The sequence below is a fragment of the Diuraphis noxia genome, unplaced genomic scaffold, assembly GCF_037042655.1.
Source record: "Diuraphis noxia isolate RWA-SAM2 unplaced genomic scaffold, SU_Dnox_SAM2 contig0005, whole genome shotgun sequence".
NCBI lineage: Eukaryota > Metazoa > Arthropoda > Insecta > Hemiptera > Aphididae > Diuraphis > Diuraphis noxia.
In genome coordinates, this window is record NW_028301715.1 from 49005156 (window position 1) to 49025395 (window position 20240).

General features: G+C 27.4%; 1 protein-coding gene across 2 annotated transcripts in view; it reads right to left on the reverse strand.

Moving 5' to 3' along the window:
* LOC107173380 (UPF0193 protein EVG1 homolog) overlaps window positions 1-20240 on the reverse strand; it is a 69775-nt gene that overhangs the window by 18452 nt on the left and 31083 nt on the right. For both annotated transcript variants that reach the window (XM_015523896.2, XM_089228935.1), the window contains exons 3-4: window positions 16629-16790; window positions 4928-5033 (exon numbers count right to left, since the gene is read on the reverse strand). In XM_015523896.2, the coding sequence (XP_015379382.1) occupies window positions 4928-5021 (94 nt within the window). In that variant the 5' untranslated portion in view covers window positions 5022-5033; window positions 16629-16790. The remainder of the gene's footprint in view (window positions 1-4927; window positions 5034-16628; window positions 16791-20240) is intronic.

Consider the following 20240-nt stretch of genomic DNA (forward strand, 5'->3'; position numbering starts at 1 on the left):
ACTGAATCATCTAGTTAGCTTAGCTGTATCGTGGACTTCAAATGCCTGAAAAGAAGATACTGTTTGTATAGTCGCTTAAGGTAAAAAACTATATTATTCAAAATTATCTGGACCTGAGGGACAGAATCACCTGCGCCCTGCATGTGGACTGAGTATCTTGACTAAATTTTCAGATTTTTTAGAGCGTACATAATTTTTTATTCAAATCAGAATATTATAATATACCAAAGAGTGGTCTATTATTTAAATTAAATGTTTTATGCATTTTAACAATATTTATCTTTCATTAAATATATAACTACTATTTTACACCGTATTTTAAAATCAAAACTGCAAGTATATAATTTTAGATTCTGAGCCACGGAGCGATGAAAGTGTTGGTTTTACATTTTGATGTGTGTTTTTTAATTAAATTATTTTTTTGTCCGATGACACTATATATATTCAAAGTAAAAAAAAATGCTACGATATTTTACTTTGTATGTGTAGTTTCTGGTAGACAATTTGATCCACATAGTTTGTAGATAATATTGGGCATTTAAAGCAAAAATTCCAAGTGTTATTTTTACTCATATAGAATATGATTTATCATTGAAGTAAAATTTGCACACCCAATAACATTGACCTATAATACTTACTCATTTATGTCAGATACCTACACCTACAACTGCATGGCAGAGCTATACCTACCTTATTTGACGAATTTTATATTTTATAATTAAGTACTTGGTAGTTGGTACCTCATGTTTTATAATTTTGTATACAAATATAGATTCAATATACCTTGGCCATATATATATACTATATACATGTGCAAAGCAATTCTAAAATATACAGTTCTAAATGCTGTTATTGTGTAGGCACCATACGTCCATACATTATTTATTATTAATTAATAATCATTGTCTGAACTAAATTCTTTTTTCATGTCAAAATTTCGGGATGAAATGTATAGATACAGACAGTAAGTGGTTCTTATCAAAATCTCTTGAATAAAACATATTATAAAATTGAATACGTTAGGAGCTTTGTATTAAATTTTCAAATCTTAGATACAAAAGGAAATTTTTTTATGAATTTCTAGCATAAAATAATTTACGAATTTTCGTGATTTTTACATAATATATTGTCAAAATTCAAACTTTTATGAATTTCTATCTAAGATAATTTGAACATTGTCGTAATTTTTACGTAATTTTTACGTATTTAGTCAAAATTTTAACTTTAAATGCTTATAAAAAAAAATCGTGCCAATGTATTTATAATATTTTTTAACTGCTATTGTTACAATGTGTTAAAAGTCTTGTATTAAATTTTCAAGCTTTTCTACCCAGCAAATAAATTTTTATCAATATTTATAGAAAAAAAAACGAAAAAAGTTTAAAAATTAAAATGTCAGTAAACAGCTCAAAACAAATCTAAATATTTTGAAAATTTTATCAAATATATAAAATGCCTATATAAACATTCAGTAAAAATTTCAAGTATCTGCGGTAATTTGTTTTAGAGTTACGCCAAAATAAGGAAATCGCTAAAAGTGAAAATCCAATGTTGTAAAAATTTAAATTTCAAATGCTCATAAAAATTTAATTTGAATTTTCGGTGGACTTTTTATTTGTGATAAAGATTAAAAAACTTGTAAGGAATCTTTTATTAAATTTTAAATAAATTTCTAGCTTATAATAATTTGTGAATTTTTGTGATTTGTACGTATTTTGTCAAAATTCAAACTTTGAATGCTTATAAAAAAAAATTGTGACTATGAATTTCTTATATTTTTCAACTGCTATTGTAACAATATGTTAAAAGCCTTGTATTAAAATTTCAAGCTTTTCTGCCCAACAAATAATTTTTTATCGATATTAATTTTAAAAAAAACTTATAATGATCGAAAATTGCAAATACCTATGAATAGTTCAACTTAAGTCGAACATTTTTGAAAATTGCATGGTGGATAGAATATACTCATATAAACATTCAGTGAAAATTTCATGTGTCTATGGTCATTTTTTTTAAAGTTACATCAAAAACCAAAATCGATTTTGTCGAAAACTGATTGTGTGTAAAATTTCCTGGTTTTCCCTTAATTTTTAGTTTGTTTTTCTCGATTATTTAGAAAAGTATTAAGAATATTTTACTTTTGACCCCCCCCCCCCCCCCCCCAAAGTACCAAATATATTCACTTTCTGATCGAACAAGGTACTGAAGCACTTTTACTGCCCCAAAACGTGATGACAGACACAAAAAAAAAAAATACACATCATGGTTCTTATAGATTAATCACCCACTTATTGATACAACTATTTGAACCTTATTTGTATATTATATTTGTTTTAATCTGTGCATAATATAAATAATTTTACTTGAAAGTTGAAATATTATGAAATATTATAAAAATATCATTCATATTGGTTTATGAAAATATGATATTTTATTAACTATATGAAAAATAGCGTAGCACAGGAAGTAGGTACGCTACAGCGGGTACTCGTTTTGATTTTAGTGGCAACAATCATTTCCGGTCTGATTATAAATAAATAAATAAAGGCCTCGGTGCAAAAACCAGATACGTCAATTTTTTATAATGTTCAGGAAACACAAAAATCTATGTATAAAATTGGGAAATGAACCAAAAATTAAAAACGTGTTATTCTTTTTATAAGATTAAGATACATCAATTAAACAAGTTCTCTTTGGTTTGAATTTAATATCCATAAAAATATTTACAAAAAACTAAAAAATTATGATAATTAGATTTTTAATGGTCGCAATAACCAGATACGTTCAACTATTGCAACCAACTAATCATACAAAATATTTTACTGTAGTCAATATGTCCACTATTATTATTATGTAGGTATGTCAAATAATAATCCTACTATATTTTTAACTAATACAAATATGTATATTAATGTTATAAAGTTATTTTTAATTAAATTCTTAATTAATGAATATGTCATAACTCAAGGGAACAATATAGACCATATATATTATTAAATACACCTTCCTTTAATGTACCTGCAAAATAACAGTACACAATCTATTTCTTTTATAAAATCTGTTATAACTAACACTAGAATAAACATAACAACCAGGAAATAAGAATTAATATTAGAAAAATAAAGTTGTTACTTGGTCAATATAAAACTAAAACTTTTAGCAATATATTTGTAATATTATTATTATAATATATTTTTTTAAACATACCTAACAAAATAATATTATTAAAAGAAAAAAACCAATATTTTATCTATAAAAAAATACAAAATTAATTGTACCTTGATTACTTGTCAAGTATAACATCATAATAAATTATTTTAATAAATATTTAATAAACAATATTTTATTGATATAGATAGTTATAAAAAAAAGAATTAAATCACCTGATCAGTCTTATAATATTATTTTACAATCACATAAAGTTACTCTAAGTTATAGCTTCGTAATACTATTATAAACCATATACAAAAAACAAATTTTAACAAAAACAAAACCTTATTGATTGAGATAATTAAAAATTAATTGATGATTTGACTTCTTGTCAAGTATAACATTATAATAAATTATATTAATAAATATTTAATAAACAATGTGATTGATCACTTATTTTTATTAAGACGATATTATATCATAATTATTAATTAATATTTTTTAATAAAATAAGAGATTACCTACATTATAACTTTTTCATTTTTGAAATATTTGTACTGATTATACACCAATGTGAATTTGTATCGAATATTATTTGATTAATACAGTGATACCATTACAACAATGTCCACAATACTTAATGATCACCAAAAAGCTGTACCAGAAGACTTAAACAAACAATAAAATATATTAAAATAAAACTTTATATTTTTATGCTATGTAAAAAATACAACTCTTTATATGGTTATTGCAATCAATGAAAAATCAAAATTTATATGGGAGTGTCGGGCGCAAAAAAAATGGATATATACTATTTTAATGAATACGTCCGGACGTATCTGGTTATTGCACCCAACAGAAATTTAAAAATCAATTTTTATCATTTTATTTCAATACTATTTATCGGACGTATTCGGTTTTTGCACTCATCGATAGCGATTTTTTTCTGAACTTTTCTATAACAAAAAACGATTTTTGAAAAATGTGGACGTATCTGGTTTTTGCACCGAGGCCTTCTAATTGTTATTCACTACATATATACAGTTATAGCAAAACGACTAAACAAATATTTGGTGTATTACTATTTTAGGTTCAAGGTTTATTTAACACGAGAACGTGCATTTATCCTTCATTTTGACCAAGTAGACTTTTCACAGTACGAAAACATTTCTTAAGACTCAAAAATAAATGATTTTTGGAATTTCGCCAAAAGGTAAATGTTTTATTTTGTGTTTATCAGCTAATCGTAAAAAATAATGAGATAATTATATAGATATTAAATAAAATGTATACGAATGCAAACAATATCTCTCACTTGTATGTTTCAATTTTTTTTTTGTGTAACTGAACATTAAATTTATTTTGAATGGTACAGTTTTTTTCATCCCCTATAATATTTTGATAATATTATATTGATTTTATAAGTTTTGAATTTAAAACAACAAAACACCTACAGATGCCTGTAACAAACACACCGAGTCGACGAAACAGGAATAGAATATGAATGTGTTCAGTTTAATACATTTGTTTTCGTGTTTATTATGCTTCAAAGTTTTTATAATAGTGAAAAAAATTTAACAGAAACACGATTTACAATTAAATAAAAGCTACTAAAATTATTGCCAGAGAGGGAAACTTTTTGTTTATCTTAAGCAAATACTATTTTAAGATTAATAATGCACTATTGTATCAATTTATTAAACACGATATATGATTATAATTGCTTAACAATTACTAATCATCGTAAACTGTTTATTAATAATCAATGCTATCATACCATTCAAAAATTTCCGAGTTTCTGCGCTGTATTCGGATGGTCTAGAAGCATTGAAGATTCCACCTTGATTGCAGATTTTTGTCCGATGCGCCATTTAAATTTTTCTCTACAACAACAACAACAAATAATCTTAAACTAAATTATTGTAAAATGAAGAATGCGTATATAAACACCTCAAAAATATTATATCAATGAAACAGCTAGACGAGCTTACGGAATGTGTTTTACCATGGTAACAGACGAATCGACGCGGTAGGTAGGTACGCATTTAATGATACGAAAAATATAAAATATTACTCACGGACTTATCCAGTCCCTCCAGTAACTATCCACTTTAAAACATTTTATTTCGAGTTTAATGGGATTATTTGTATCATATACATCAGTGTTTCTCAAATTGGGGGCCATGAAATATTTGGAAATATTAATTATTATATTTTTACTATTTAAGAGCATAATTGTATATAATATGAAGAAGATACCAAAATAATTTTTTACTTTCAAAATTAAATGGTTGTTTATTTGATAATAATGAACTTATTACTGCATTAAAAAAGTTTATATCACTTTAAAATTTATTGACTATATAGGTATTAACATATATTTATAGAAAAAATAATTTTAACGATTTTAATAGTTAAAAAAATTCTACACCACCATAGACTCACCTATGCTTGATAAATTTATTGTTCTCAACTATTTTTTTTTCTACAAAGACTTTCATTTTGAGGTTGGCATCAGATTTTTGGACAGATAAATAATTCTAGAACTTGGGGAGGGCACCTTTATTTTTTTATATTTAATTTAAGGGGCTCCATGACGAAAAAAAGCTTGAAAAGCATACGTCATGATGAACTACAATATACTATTTTATACAATATTACAAACATTATTATAGCACAAAGTGTGTAAGAAATAAAAAAGAAGAAAAATTCATAGACTTTAACGATACAAAACTAACTTAATAATAATATAACGTATTAAGGGAATTAATGTTATTATATTATTTACTTCCATCAGTTTACAAAATAAGTACGTCTAAAATATAATTAACTGTAATAAAAAGTATTTTAAGATAATTATTTTAGATTAGGTTAGGTTAAACCTTAACCTTTCTAAAGTAGTAGTTTTTCTATTGAATTAAAGGAAAATATTTAATTTCCAAACAAAGTACATAATTATTTTTTATTTACGTAATATACATATTTAAAGTCAGTTATCAAAAATATTATGGGAGCAAGTCTTGCGAAAGTTACGCAACCTTATGCGGTGGTTACGAAAAACTATTTATAAAAAATACAATTATGTATTTAAAATTTACATAAATGCACAATGAAAATTATTTGGGATAGGTAACAAAATATTATCAAGTTGGAATGTAAAACACAAAACATATTTCATTACGAGAAAAAAATCCTAACTTATAAATAATAACATCTGAGCTATCTAGTGGTAAAATATCAAACTATTAGGTTTGAGTACACTTCGAATATTTAGCAAATAGAAAGGGCTGGATGTTATGCGATGAGAAAATCGGCTTTTACTGAAACAATAATATTTAACACAATATAATAAAACCCTATTGTACAATATATTGGCACCAATCGTGGTCAACAATTCTCACCACACTTAATGAGATACAATCAACCATTCCCCCATGGCCAACTTCACACTATCCAGATGACAAGAAGTTATTATAAATTGACTCCGAAACACATGGCTGACCCACAAACATATCTTGACCAGAATGGAACCTGAATAATACCCTACATGTGGAAAAATAATACTCTCAGTCAAGCACATAATTTGCCACTGCCGAATCTACATGGATATCCTATCCAATCTCCAAATTTCTGACAACCTCCATGAAGCACTTGGTCCTGATCTAGCTGACACGAAAAAAAATTTTGAAATATTTAAAAACTACCAATTTATATAATCTTATATGATATTGTACAAATTCAAAAAACATATTAGCCCTTTTTATCATAGCCAATAATCTATGTTGTTGCGGTTTATCTCAAAAAAAAAAAAAAAATGTTATATTCAATGAAAAATATGAATAAATATTTTGTAACACGAATAACGTTTTCATTTCATTACCAAGCCCCGATTCAAAGCAGGTTTAAAAATAAATATTCAACTAGATGAATAGTTTTTTCAATATGGGTGATGCGTGTACACATTATTAGGAAGTCGCAAGCTCGCAAGTAGACATGATGGAGAAAAATTTTGTATTTATTTAATTATTTTAATTTTAAAACGCGCGGAATAGATGAATAGTGACTGGCTATCGGTTACCTGCCTATCGATAAATATTACGCGTGTTTAGCAGATAATCACTCATAATCTTCATCGGAGCTCTTATTCGTCTTATGTCGTCCCGATGTCTGTAAATTTATAATTTATAAGATGATTAGGAGCGAGATTTTTGAAAATCTAAAAAGTATCGTAGAATAAAAGTGGCTAGAAACCGCTAAACTAGACGGATTTAAATTAGCCCTACCAACTTAATTTTAAATGGATATTCTATGAGCCGATGAGCAACTTCCTAAACAATCTTAGAGATATCCGAATGTAGACCGACATATCTCAACCGTGAATAATATTCCGAGAACCGACGAGGCTCTTACGAGGGTTACGGGAATTTGATATCATGTTCTGGAAATAGATCTATCCGGTGTTAGTCAGCAGTTTTTAAACTATTCAAACATATCGAAATTCAACATTGCATTTCGTCAAAAAAATATTATCATCAGTGGAATTGTGATCAAGTTAAAAATAAAAACTGTTCATTGGGTCACCGGCTGGCAATAATGTAGTAGGTACACATGAATACAATAAATTATTGGTTCAAACATTGTTAGATCAATTTAATATTTAACCGAAATAATGCGATAAAATTAAATATTTATTTCAATTACCTTGAATCAAAACTTAAATAAATGGTACATCGCAGTCGATCCCATAAATAATGTTTTCGTTTATTGAGATGAAGTGGCAATAATTGTAGTGTAACGATTGCTACATCATAACTTATATTATTATATTAACATAACATGTACAATAGATACATATATATTATAAACTTAACATATAAATATTGTGCTGAGGCTATATTGAGCCCCTCCTGTCTTGTCACACATATATTATTGTAAGGCTACGGCCAGATATGGATATGTAAGGAAAAGGTAGTTCTCTGCGATTACCATCACACGCACCTGAACTCTGAGACAGCTCCACATTTTGCTCGAAAGTAAACTTTTATGTATCAACAATTATTTAGATCAGTTTTCACTTATTTGTGATATTTAAATCCTGAATAACCTCCATCCTCCCGAGCAATGGTTAAAATATATTCAAAAGAAACTAACTTCTTCTCTGAATATCTTATATTCAACTGGTCATCCCTGACAGTAGTCACTGATGATACTATAGTTTCGTAATATTGATCGCACTCACAAAACAAACAAGTTCACATCATAAAAACTAAAAAGTATCATATTTAAACCGAATCATATTATTTTCTCTGCGGGATCCAAGAGATTATCTTAACCTTAAGTCGACCATGGGCGTGAAAAGTTTCAGACACGTACCTTCCTTCAAACTTTTGGGTATACGTTATATTTAACTGCGATAGGTTATTACTACTGCCACTCATTAGATGATGTCTAAGGTAGGTTGTTATAGCGTTTGAAATTTAAGAACTCGTATTTATAAGTTACATTTTAGGTTTACGAAAAGAGAATAATTTAATATGTCTTCGGCAAATTTTCTTTTCACTTCACATTTTGAACATGCAAACAATTATTGTAAAATTTAAGAGCTTTTCATCCCATCTCGTTCGTGTAAAATCGAAATCTCTGAAATGTTTACGTTAATGCTTCGAATAAGACAGAGTATAATTATTAATAATTAATACAATTCGTTATTGTGATTATAGGATGAATATTGCATCGTATGAACGTATAAATACACATCACAACCGTAATTATTTAGTGATACCTATACCTACCACCTACATATATTTTACAGGTAAACAAATGAAAAATTGTTTCAATCGATCTAAATACCATACAGTACAAGTGCCATACCATATTAAACAGCTATTATTAATGCGTTGTGTACCTGTGTATTGTAGAATTTGTATAATTAACTGAGTAGGTATGACTTAACCGTTTAAATCAATGCTCGTGACCGTATATTGTAATTTAGTTGAACGGACACGCCCTGCTAGACTACACCAGGCGTCAACGGGTCTAATTATGTGTTTGTTAATCTATTCTGAACTAAACAGCAGGAAACATACGGTTTTCATAAATATTTCACAACAAAACGAATTTAATTGATATATCAAGTGACATGAAAAAAAAATGGGTTAAAGCAGGGGTAGGAAATTATAGCTTTTTAAAGGGTTCCGATGATTTGAAAACAACATTTTGAGGGTCCAGAAAACCTTTTTATTTTTTGCGGAGTAAGTTATTTCGAGTCTCGACGGAGACAAAAAATCAGCATAAAAAGTAAAACGTTTTTGGTTGTCCATTTATTTTCTCGTGTATTATATCGACAGTTGGCCCAAAGTCTAAACACTTTTCATAAAAGATCGAAAATTTAGATTAAACATCAATATTGTTTTAAACATAAATAAAATAAGGAAAACAATTAATTATGATGTATTGACGTGATAATGAATACACTATTGGTCTGATCATAACACTGACTGATTCGTCCATTACGTTTGTAATAAATATATTAAGTATACGACAGTAGGAGAACGGTGCAAGTGTACGTTTTTTTTTTTTTAAATTGGGGCATTTATTGTATGTGTATTAATTACAATTTATTTTAAGTATTATGTAAAGTCGAAAACAATTTTATTTAAAAAAATGTATCAACTTCATTGTTTTGATATTGATAAGTACTTTTAAATGTAAAGAATTGTCTATACATTGTAAAAATGGAATAAATATAATATTATCGTCATGAAGTATATTCTGAGACACTTATCTTATTGGTATTGATAATAGTCTAATTTTTGTCAACTTTTAAGATACGCGCTGTTTATTAAGGTCGAATGACAGTACGGTTTTTTTATTCCCAACACAATATATTACAGTATAGTGTTAATTAATTCTTAAAATAGGTCAAATTTTCAGTCCTTAAGAATTTAAAAAAAAATATATTAAAGCCGACGAATGTTTTTAATGATAAATATGTGTACCTACCCTATTGTTGGAAAGTCTTTAGAATTAACAATTTTTTTAATTTATTTTAATAGTTAATAAAATACATATACACTTGAAAAACATTAAAAATACCTTAAAAATTTTAAACTAGATCCTTACTTGGTACTATAGAATATATATTTTAACATGAATACATTTTTTTAATTGTAGTCAAGGTTTGTGATATTATATTTAAGACATTTATGTAATTCTATTGATCACATACTTTAAGCTTCTTTGAGCTCATAGAGCTGGCCATTGCAATTAGGTATTTTTTAAAAATGTTAATATAACACTTCATATTGTATAGTACCTATAAATCGTCACGCATATACGTAAGAACACTTAAATACGATTCATCGCCAAAAAAACACCTTTGAATTGGACACCTTACAATGGCTTATAAGGATAATTCACCTCTAAGTCCAGTTTGTTGACTTTGGTACAGCACTTATCTCATTCAAACACATACTTCCCAAATACTGACAACACAACACCGAATCAACTATTAAGACATTCGCATCAAATTCCAGAAACACAATAATAAATCCTCGGACTTTCAACAAAAACAGCCGATTCACTCGCAGCAAATTCATATAAAAAAAACCAATCGCCGTCAACTTTATTAAACATGCACAATGCATAGCTTTAAATAACGTAAATAATATAGTTTTTTAGTTGGCAAAATATTATGAACTCGTCGATGATGCCATAAATATGTGAAAACAATTTAAAAACTATGATGATATAGATCAGTTTCGTAACCTGTTAAAGGTCCTTTGTGATTATTTTCACGGACATTTTATTATGCCCATCCATATCAACGTAGGTATAATATATTTGCATTTGAAATTCATGACATGCCGCAGGTAAACAAAACGAATGACTCAAAAAAATAGGGTCGACGGTAGTAATTTGCTAAGGGAAAACATTTTTAACGAAACTTTTTATGAGGTACGAAAAATATAATAATATGGCTATGCTACAATGGCCACACATAGTATATAAGCAGTAGAGGTTTTTTATGGCGTGCATATGTGTGTGCAGAATACCGCCGATAGATCAAAAGGATTCCAGTCGCCGTTAAGTATCGGCAGTCTACGCATATTACAGTGGTCCGATAAGAAAGTCCAACTACAACTATTTTTCAACTGTTGGTACTATTAGGTAAGGATGAGAGTTTTAGCGAAATCGTATGGACGGCAACCGCGTGCGAAAATTGATGTTTTCGCGAGTTTTCAAAAGGTATATATAATTTTTTTTTCTGAAACCAATCTTTGAATTCATCCGCTAGTGGGAACGTTTTTTTTTCACAGGCGAGAGCTCTCATCGAATACGTACTTCCACGGACCAACAAACCATCGTAATTATTATTTATTAATTGATATAATTATTATTAGTATTATATATTATAATATATGCTTTTAGATTCTGAACGGAGTGATAAATGTATTGGTTTTACAATGATGCGTGTTTTGTGTGTTTGTGTACACGGTAAGTAGCCGAAATAATGTATCGATTTTCAACTTCAGTATCTTTTCCGATGGAAAACTACTACCAGTACTTTTCAAAAGCGCCGGGAAAAAAAAAAAAAAATTAAGAAAAATCATTTTTGATTTTTGGTGTAATTTTAAAACAACCGTAAATACATGAAATTTGCACTGAATATTTGTATTGGCATTTTTTATATAAATCATAAAATTTTCAAAATATTTTGACTTGTTTTGAACTGTTTACTGATATTTTCAGTTTTTAACTGTCATTCAAATTTTACTCATTGGGTCAAAAAGCTTGACATTTTAGTTCAATAGGTTCCAGATGGGAATTACCCGTTTCCGCCAAAATTTGAAATGACCGATTCCGCCATCGCCCGTTTCCGCCAATTTAAAAAAAAGGTTCGATTCCCGTTTCCGCCAATTTACCTGCTATTCACTTATTCATAATTAATATACACAATATTTTGTCATAGTTTTAATAAATATAATAATAAAGTAAAAATCACTTATTCATAATTAATATACACAATATTTTGTCATAGTTTTAATAAATATAATAATAATACATAAATACATATAATATTTTGATATTTTGTCAAACCTAATTTTAAGAAATACAGTAATAGCAGGTAAATTGGCGGAAACGGGAATCGATCCTTTTTTTAAATTGGCGGAAACGGGCGATGGCGGAATCGGTCATTTCAAATTTTGGCGGAAACGGTACATGCCCTTCCAGATATATCGTTACAACCAACAGCAGTTGTATAAAATATTTAAAATATATAGGATCGATCTTATAGGTATTTAGATTGAAAATTTTTATAATATATGTATCAAATTGAAAATTTTCAAATCATTTTGTATTTAATAAAAATGTATAACGTGTTCTAGTTTTATACTAAGGATTGGAAATTCAAAGCAAAGCTTCACGTAAGTAATGAAAAGTATAAAATCACAATTTTTTTTATTGTTATTTTAAGTTCAAATTCGGATGAAATAAAATATTTAGACCAAGAATAAAGATCTTAGTAATTATTTTATAATTTAAAAATAGTAATCGTGGGTTCTTAAAACTTTTGAAGTATATTTTATAAAATACAAAAATGATTATATGCAGATAATAGTCAACCTACCGGTTAAAACAAATATTATTATAATAATATAAAATATACTAAGCCGAAAAACTGTCTCCGCTCAGAATCATTTTTCGTATGCAACGATATTATTGATATTTTATCATTTAATTCAAATTTAAATTTGAATTTGAATTTTTTGTAACGTCCTATTTTACAAAATAGCGTCACCCAATTACCCGCTGTTTTATGTAGAAAATAAAAATAAAATTTTACTTAAAATATTAATGAACCGATGGGGAATTTATACTTTTCTGTGTTGTTTATAATAATTATTTAATTCGAAAAGTATATCAATTGCAGGTAATTAACTCCATTAACAATATTTGGCTTTTAAATATATAATTTTATTTAATACTGTTTTATAACTTAAAACTAACAATTGTATAAATATATATAAAAACAATTTGGAAAATTACTTTTTTAATATACCGAGTGGTTAACTATGTATAATATATACCTATAAGAACTATGTCAAATAACAATCAAAACTATATAGATTTAGGTTTATTATGTATATATTTACTATATAAATTATACAGATAATGGTAATATTATCGCTGTTATAAGCGTATAAGTCCGTGTAAGAATACTTAAAAACTTTTTTTACAATAGCTGGCAACTTTTTAATAACTACTGAAAAAACAGCAACTCGCGTTTAGGATATTGATGGAAGTATTTCGTACTGCAAAATATTGAGTCTCACTTAAATATGTCTTTGTTGTTGTATGTTATACAAAATGTACGGAGTATCGAATATCATTGACAGTTCCAATATATCAGAGTGAAACGAAAAGAAATTTCTTACGCCCACGATTTTATATAGGACTTTTGTCGTCGAAAAATGTTATTTTAGTACCTACCTATACTATAACATGCTATAACTAATGCATCGAAAAACTTGTATTTTATTTTCACTATCGACCTGCTTGATTCGTAGTATCACGTTTAAATTATACATACATTTATAGTGAATTTGCATATCTCAATTCCGATACATGACTATACACTTTATAAACAGACTACAAGATTTCAGAGTACTATGGTCTTAGCATGTGGACTTAACCATTATATAACCTATCTGAGATTGTGGCTGAAATCCTTGATAATTAATAATTTAGATATTATAAAATAATCGAATTAATTAGGTTATGCTCACGATAGAATTGATATAAATTAGGGTTTTGAGATAATAGTAACTGGGACAGCTGTTCCAACTATCTTTTTTTTTTAAATTTATTTTTAGGAGAAATTATACAATCTAATTCATAGACATAATAAGACAAGTATAGGTACGTGAGTTAAGAACATGAGTTATTTAATGTGAGTAAAGAAGCCACCTATTGACGACACTTTAAATATTCGATTAAGGTTTTGTGTATTTTCGTTTTATTTTATTTTTTCAGATACCTACCAACTATCTAAAAATGAAATAACTTTTCATGCATTTTATATTTTATTTTTTTCAATGAATATAATTTATATTCAGACGACACTTTAGAACTTTACTGTACAAGGAATAAAACACATTATACTTTTGAGTACTTACATATCGATATGTATTTTGAACGTGATAGGCAGTTTTATCGTTTTGATAAATAAGCAATGACTAATGTTATCATATTAATTACATTTTCTTCATTAAGCCAAAACGTTACATTATTATGATTAATCCAACGAGTGTCTATCATTGTTTCAATGGTCCAAGTAATTTCTGCGGTAAATTATCATTTAAGCCGGTGTTAGGTGCCAACCTCTTGATGATAAAGACAAATCATTTAAGTTTACACGTTGGTCGGATAAAATAAAAATAGGTATCCGTCTCTCAGAATATTTATGCAAATGTCAAGTATCCGCGGTAGTCGCGAGAAAAAAATGAAACCTAGACTTTTATATGAAAGGACCAAGTCGAACGAGCGTTCAGAAGTACTTCAACTCAAAGCAAATATGAAGTCCTTAGAACTACAAATTAGTTGACAGAATTTCACTCAAAAGTATATCCAACCACACAGCGCGCACTTATTAAAACAATGGTGGTATACGGTACAATAATATGACACCGATTGTTCTATTAACGTCGTACAATGGGCTCAGTACATACTATATGATATTATACATATATATTATAAAATAATTTTAAAATGTACAACTTATAAATAATATAAGCACCTATGATTATAATCGTCAGAAGTATGTTTAAACAGTCACTATTCCGTATATCGTTGGATTAATTTTTTTTATGATCATCAATCAGTTAAAATTAAATAGATACAAAACTACAAAAACGACTAAATAGTATTTGAATCACAAATTTCGAATACACCAATGTACAGATATAACAAGAATGTGCACTATTGATTTTCCACATTTTAATGAATTGATTACGAATCTCTATGTAGAGATTTTCATGCGAAAGATATTTCAATTTTCACAAATACGTTTTATGCGTTGTATAGTTATTTTATACATACAATTTAAGTGCATTGCATTTTGAACTCAAAATACGCTGAATTAGGTTATGAGTTTATGACTATATTTTACATAATACACGTGCTAAATTTGTGTTATGATGAACATATATAGGTCCTTAGCGTTTGTAAGTACATTACATTACGACCTAAAATTTATCTTAATGTATTTATTAGGCTTGAGTATAACATTATAACAGAGCAAAAAGCAACTCCAGCGTGAAATTATTGTAACTTGATTTGCATTCCTCGACCGTTATACACACAATTATACTTAACATAATATCACCATCATAGAACCCAAACAATTTAAAACAAAATACTGAAGTCTAAACCATTGGAAATTGGTCGATGCTTCCTAAAATATTGTAATGAATAATGTAATGTGCTCACACAACATCACATATCACAACTAATTTTCAAATATGGCGAATATTAATAATAACCTTATTTTTAAGTAACTACACATAAAACAAATTCTTAAGCAGATTTTACAAATATATATATATATATATACAGGGTGATTCTTTTAAGTAGGTACACTAATTATCTCGAAAAGTCTTTACTTTTTTCAAAATATTTTTTTACATGGTTTCAAGTTGTTAAAACCCCAACGTTTTTATTAAAAAATTATATTTTTTAATATTTTTTATCCTTAAAATATTCTGCTTTGGAATATGAAATTAAAACTCTATGTTGTCATTCAAAAAAGTAAAAAACAAAAAATGATAAGGATAAAAAATATTTAAAAATATAATTTTATAATTTAACTTTTCGAGTTAATTAGTCTACCCACTTAAAATAATCACCCTGTATATCTAAAATAACATTGGGCCAACCTATATGCTACACATCAAGACGTGTATATTACTTTGTGTTAGACATGCGTAACTATCTAATTAGATATTCGCGTGGATAGTTTTTTTATTTTGTATGATAAATAAACCAGAGTGTCTCCATTTATTTTCGAGAGTGATTAAAACTATACCCGCTTTTAAATATTAAATACTTATTAAAATATCTATTAACAAAATGCAATTAATGAGTTATCAATTAAAATATAGAAGGAATGATAAGACAAGCTGACTGTACTCGATATGTACAGACATGAAGAGGAGAGAATAAGAAAGACTAAAACGTATTCGGGATTCTGGAATAATAATAAAAATTTTAAAAACTATTATGACGTATTAAATAATTCAGTAGATTAATTTAGTAATAATAATAATAAAATGTTACTAAATCTTTATAATTGAATAGTAGTTGTAGACAGCAAAATATATTATTTTAAATAGTCTAAAATGAAATTATTCTTATACGTGTTTGTTTGACTATAGAAAACGTTATTCAATTCAATTAACACAATTTTGACAACTTACTAGCACGTTATTTTTAATCCTCTGGAGGGCAGCAAAGATCAAAAGGACTGTGAAGCCAGAACATATGTGGAAGGCTGGGCAGAGAACTGCAAGTAACTACAGAAGTTGCTTGAGGCGTCACAGTTTCAGAAACTCTTCGCGTACGGATCTGTTTATTAAGCTCTGAAAAAAAGAAACACAAAATCATGAATTGAATGACAATCGGTATATTATTATTGCGTTAAGTAAACAGCTAGATATGGTTTGTTATCTATATTAAAGGTTCCCGCACTTTATACGGTAAATGTTCAAATTTTGATGTCACACAACCTCGTAATAGCATTTTTTATTATTTTTTTTTTTAATAATCAGTGATTGTCACTATTATTACGATAACTTTTAGTACAGCAGCGCAATGGTGACAATATGTCACTAGTACACTTGTAATGGTCGTGGATAATGATAAATATGATAAAACTAAATGCAAACATCTATATATACATATATATTCTATAAGATTTAACTATACGGAAAATACTGTAACATATTTATTTTAATTTAACCATAATATAATATATCTTTTATTTCTACATTTCTATATTCTTAAATAATCTAACATTAAATATTTAACATTTTTAAAATATATAAATATTTCAAAGCTTAATATGACCGACCAAAAATATAAGCGCAACTCACAGTTTGGGAACCTTTGGGCTCCGATCTATATCGATTATAAAATCTATTGATTCCATATCGACACGTATTGTTTCGATTTTAATTTAATGCGGTAACAATTATTATTTCGAAATGTTATATCTTCTCAGTCACCAACACAAACTAGTAGGCGTATTTGAGGAATGTGAAGCGATGGGATTGGTCTCACTTGGAATTTTTTATTGGATACCATCCAATTTGATTCGTTAATCGTGGTTATAGTCTATATAGGTAATAAAATAATAAAATAGTATATTTAAATAGCCCCTACCCACCCTGAGTTGATCTTCTACTACAGTACAACACGAACGTAAATACGAAGTCATGAGTATGATTTTGACTTTCTGGTTTATTATTTATGAATAAAAGCTCCAATACGACTAATGATTCCCATACGATTTGAGATGTACTCGTATGTTACAGATACTGCAGAACATCAATTCAGACGGTTAGAAGTTTTTCTGAAATAAAAATAACCGCGAATTCTACGAGAAGCACTTTATCGGAATATATAATATTACGAGCGAGTTAGTACGCAGTTGGACGGTTACAATATTCATTTGGCGATACATTTATTATTACGAGCTCGTTCATTCAAATTTAATGGGCAAGCCTATATAATATATTTTTTGCTTTGAACTAAGTTAAAAAAAACTATATATATATAAGTATATAAAACAAACTCATAGGTTATATTATTATTATTATTATTATTATACCGAGCCCGGACACGTAATGTTTGGAATTTAAAAAAAAAATATATATATATACCTCTCTAGCTTTCTAAATAAATAGATACTAGCTAGATAACTTTTGAATTAGATAACAAAGCAAATGTTTGAAATGAAAAGTTAATTAAATCCTTAGAAAAAATAAATGTATAGTGTATACTGTAAAAATTATGACTGTTATTATTATTTCTGTAATAGAAAGGATACAAATATTATATGATATTTATTTTTTTATGAATCTCAAAGCATAAGCTTGGAATCAGTGGCCATAAGTTATAGTTGTAGTTAATTTATAGTTAATTACATACTATAATAAATTCTAATAGTAACCAAAAGTTAATGATATATGTTTTCATATTTATTTTATGTTGCAAGAGTTGTACAAGTTTGTCTTGTCAATTTTATAAGAAAGCTATCATCTTTGGTGTTGTCTTCGATTTCTGGTCCTAGTGCAATGTCAAAGATCGGAACTATTTCGATTTTTCGTCGATTTCGTTCGTCTTTGTGTTGTCAGTTATAATGATTTACAGTCAATTTGGTACCACAGACTTCGCATTTGGGCGCTTCTTCCTTGACCATTATTAGGTATACTCGGATGTATGTCCAATATTCGATTTAGAATCGATTATTTTACATAATATTATACACCGATGAGTCAACTATATTATGTCATAATCATAATTATTTACTGTAATATACATAATACGAACTCGAAAGAAATAAATATTACAATTTTAAAATAATCGATATTTACGTAGGTATACACGCTGTACCCCTATCACCCATATTATATAAATCAATAAACACAATTTTCCTATAAGCACATAAAATGCAAATATACAAGGGTCAAGGATACCCAGGAGACGTATTATTGAAAATCTCCAATAGGTGCTCTTGCGAGGTATAATGCATGCACTGGCACGGAGCCATCACATGAAGTGTATAATGCACTATACTCTGTACTGTTGTAATGATAATATCATTAATATCGAATGGGTGTAATGCTTTAGAATCCCCGTAAAGGTGTCATACGAAAGACAAATAAAAAAAAGCGGGTAAGTCGTGTATGTCGCTCTGCTATACAGTAGGCTACAAGTGGGTTACTGTAATGGATGGAATTAAATTTGAATCCAATGATATTATATCATTGTATACAAAAAACGATTCTGAGCGAAGACGGTTTATCTGTCTAGGATATATTATAGATTATTAAAAATTTTCAAATCTTAGATTTAAAAAGAAAATTTTTTATGAATTTCTAGTTTGAAATAATTTGCGAATTTTCGTGATTTTTACATATGTTGTCAAAATTCAAACTTTGAATGCTTGTAAAAAAAAAATTGTGACTACGCATTTCTTTTATTTTTCAATTTTTATTGTAAAAATATATTATGAGCCTTGAATTAAATTTTCAAATCTTAGATATAAAAAGAAAATTTTTTATGAATTTCTAGCTTAAAATAATTTCTGTATTTTCGTGATTTTTACATAATATGTTGTCAAAACTCAAACTTTGAATGCTTAAAAAAAAAAGTGTGACTATGTATTCCTTTTATTTTGCAACTGCTATTGTAAAAATATGTTAGGAGCCTTGTATTAAATTTTCAAATCTTAGAATTAAAAAGGAAAACTTTTATGAATTTCTATCTAAGATAATTTGAACATTGCCGTAATTTTTACGTATTTAGTCAAAATTTGAACTTTAAATGCTTATAAAAAAAAATCGTGCCTACGAATTTTTAATATTTTTTAACTTCTATTGTAACAATGTGTTAAAAGCCTTGTATTAAATTTTCAAGCTTGTCTACCGAACAAATAAATTTTTATCGATATTTATAGAAAAAAAAACTAAAAAAGTTGAAAAATTAAAATGTCAGTAAACAGCTCAAAACAAATCTAAATATTTTGAAAATTTTATCAAATATATAAAACGCCTATATAAACATTCAGTCAAAATTTCAAGTATTTGCGGTAATTTGTTTTAGAGTTACACCAAAATAAAGAAATCGCTAAAAGTGAAAATCCAATGTTGTAAAAATTTAAATTTCAAATCCTCGTAAAAATTTAATTTGAATTTCCGGTGGAATTTTTATTTGTGATAAACATTGAAAAACTAGTAAGGAATCTTGTATTAAATTTTAAAATCTTAGATTTAAAAAGAAAATTTTTTATGAATTTCTAGCTTAAA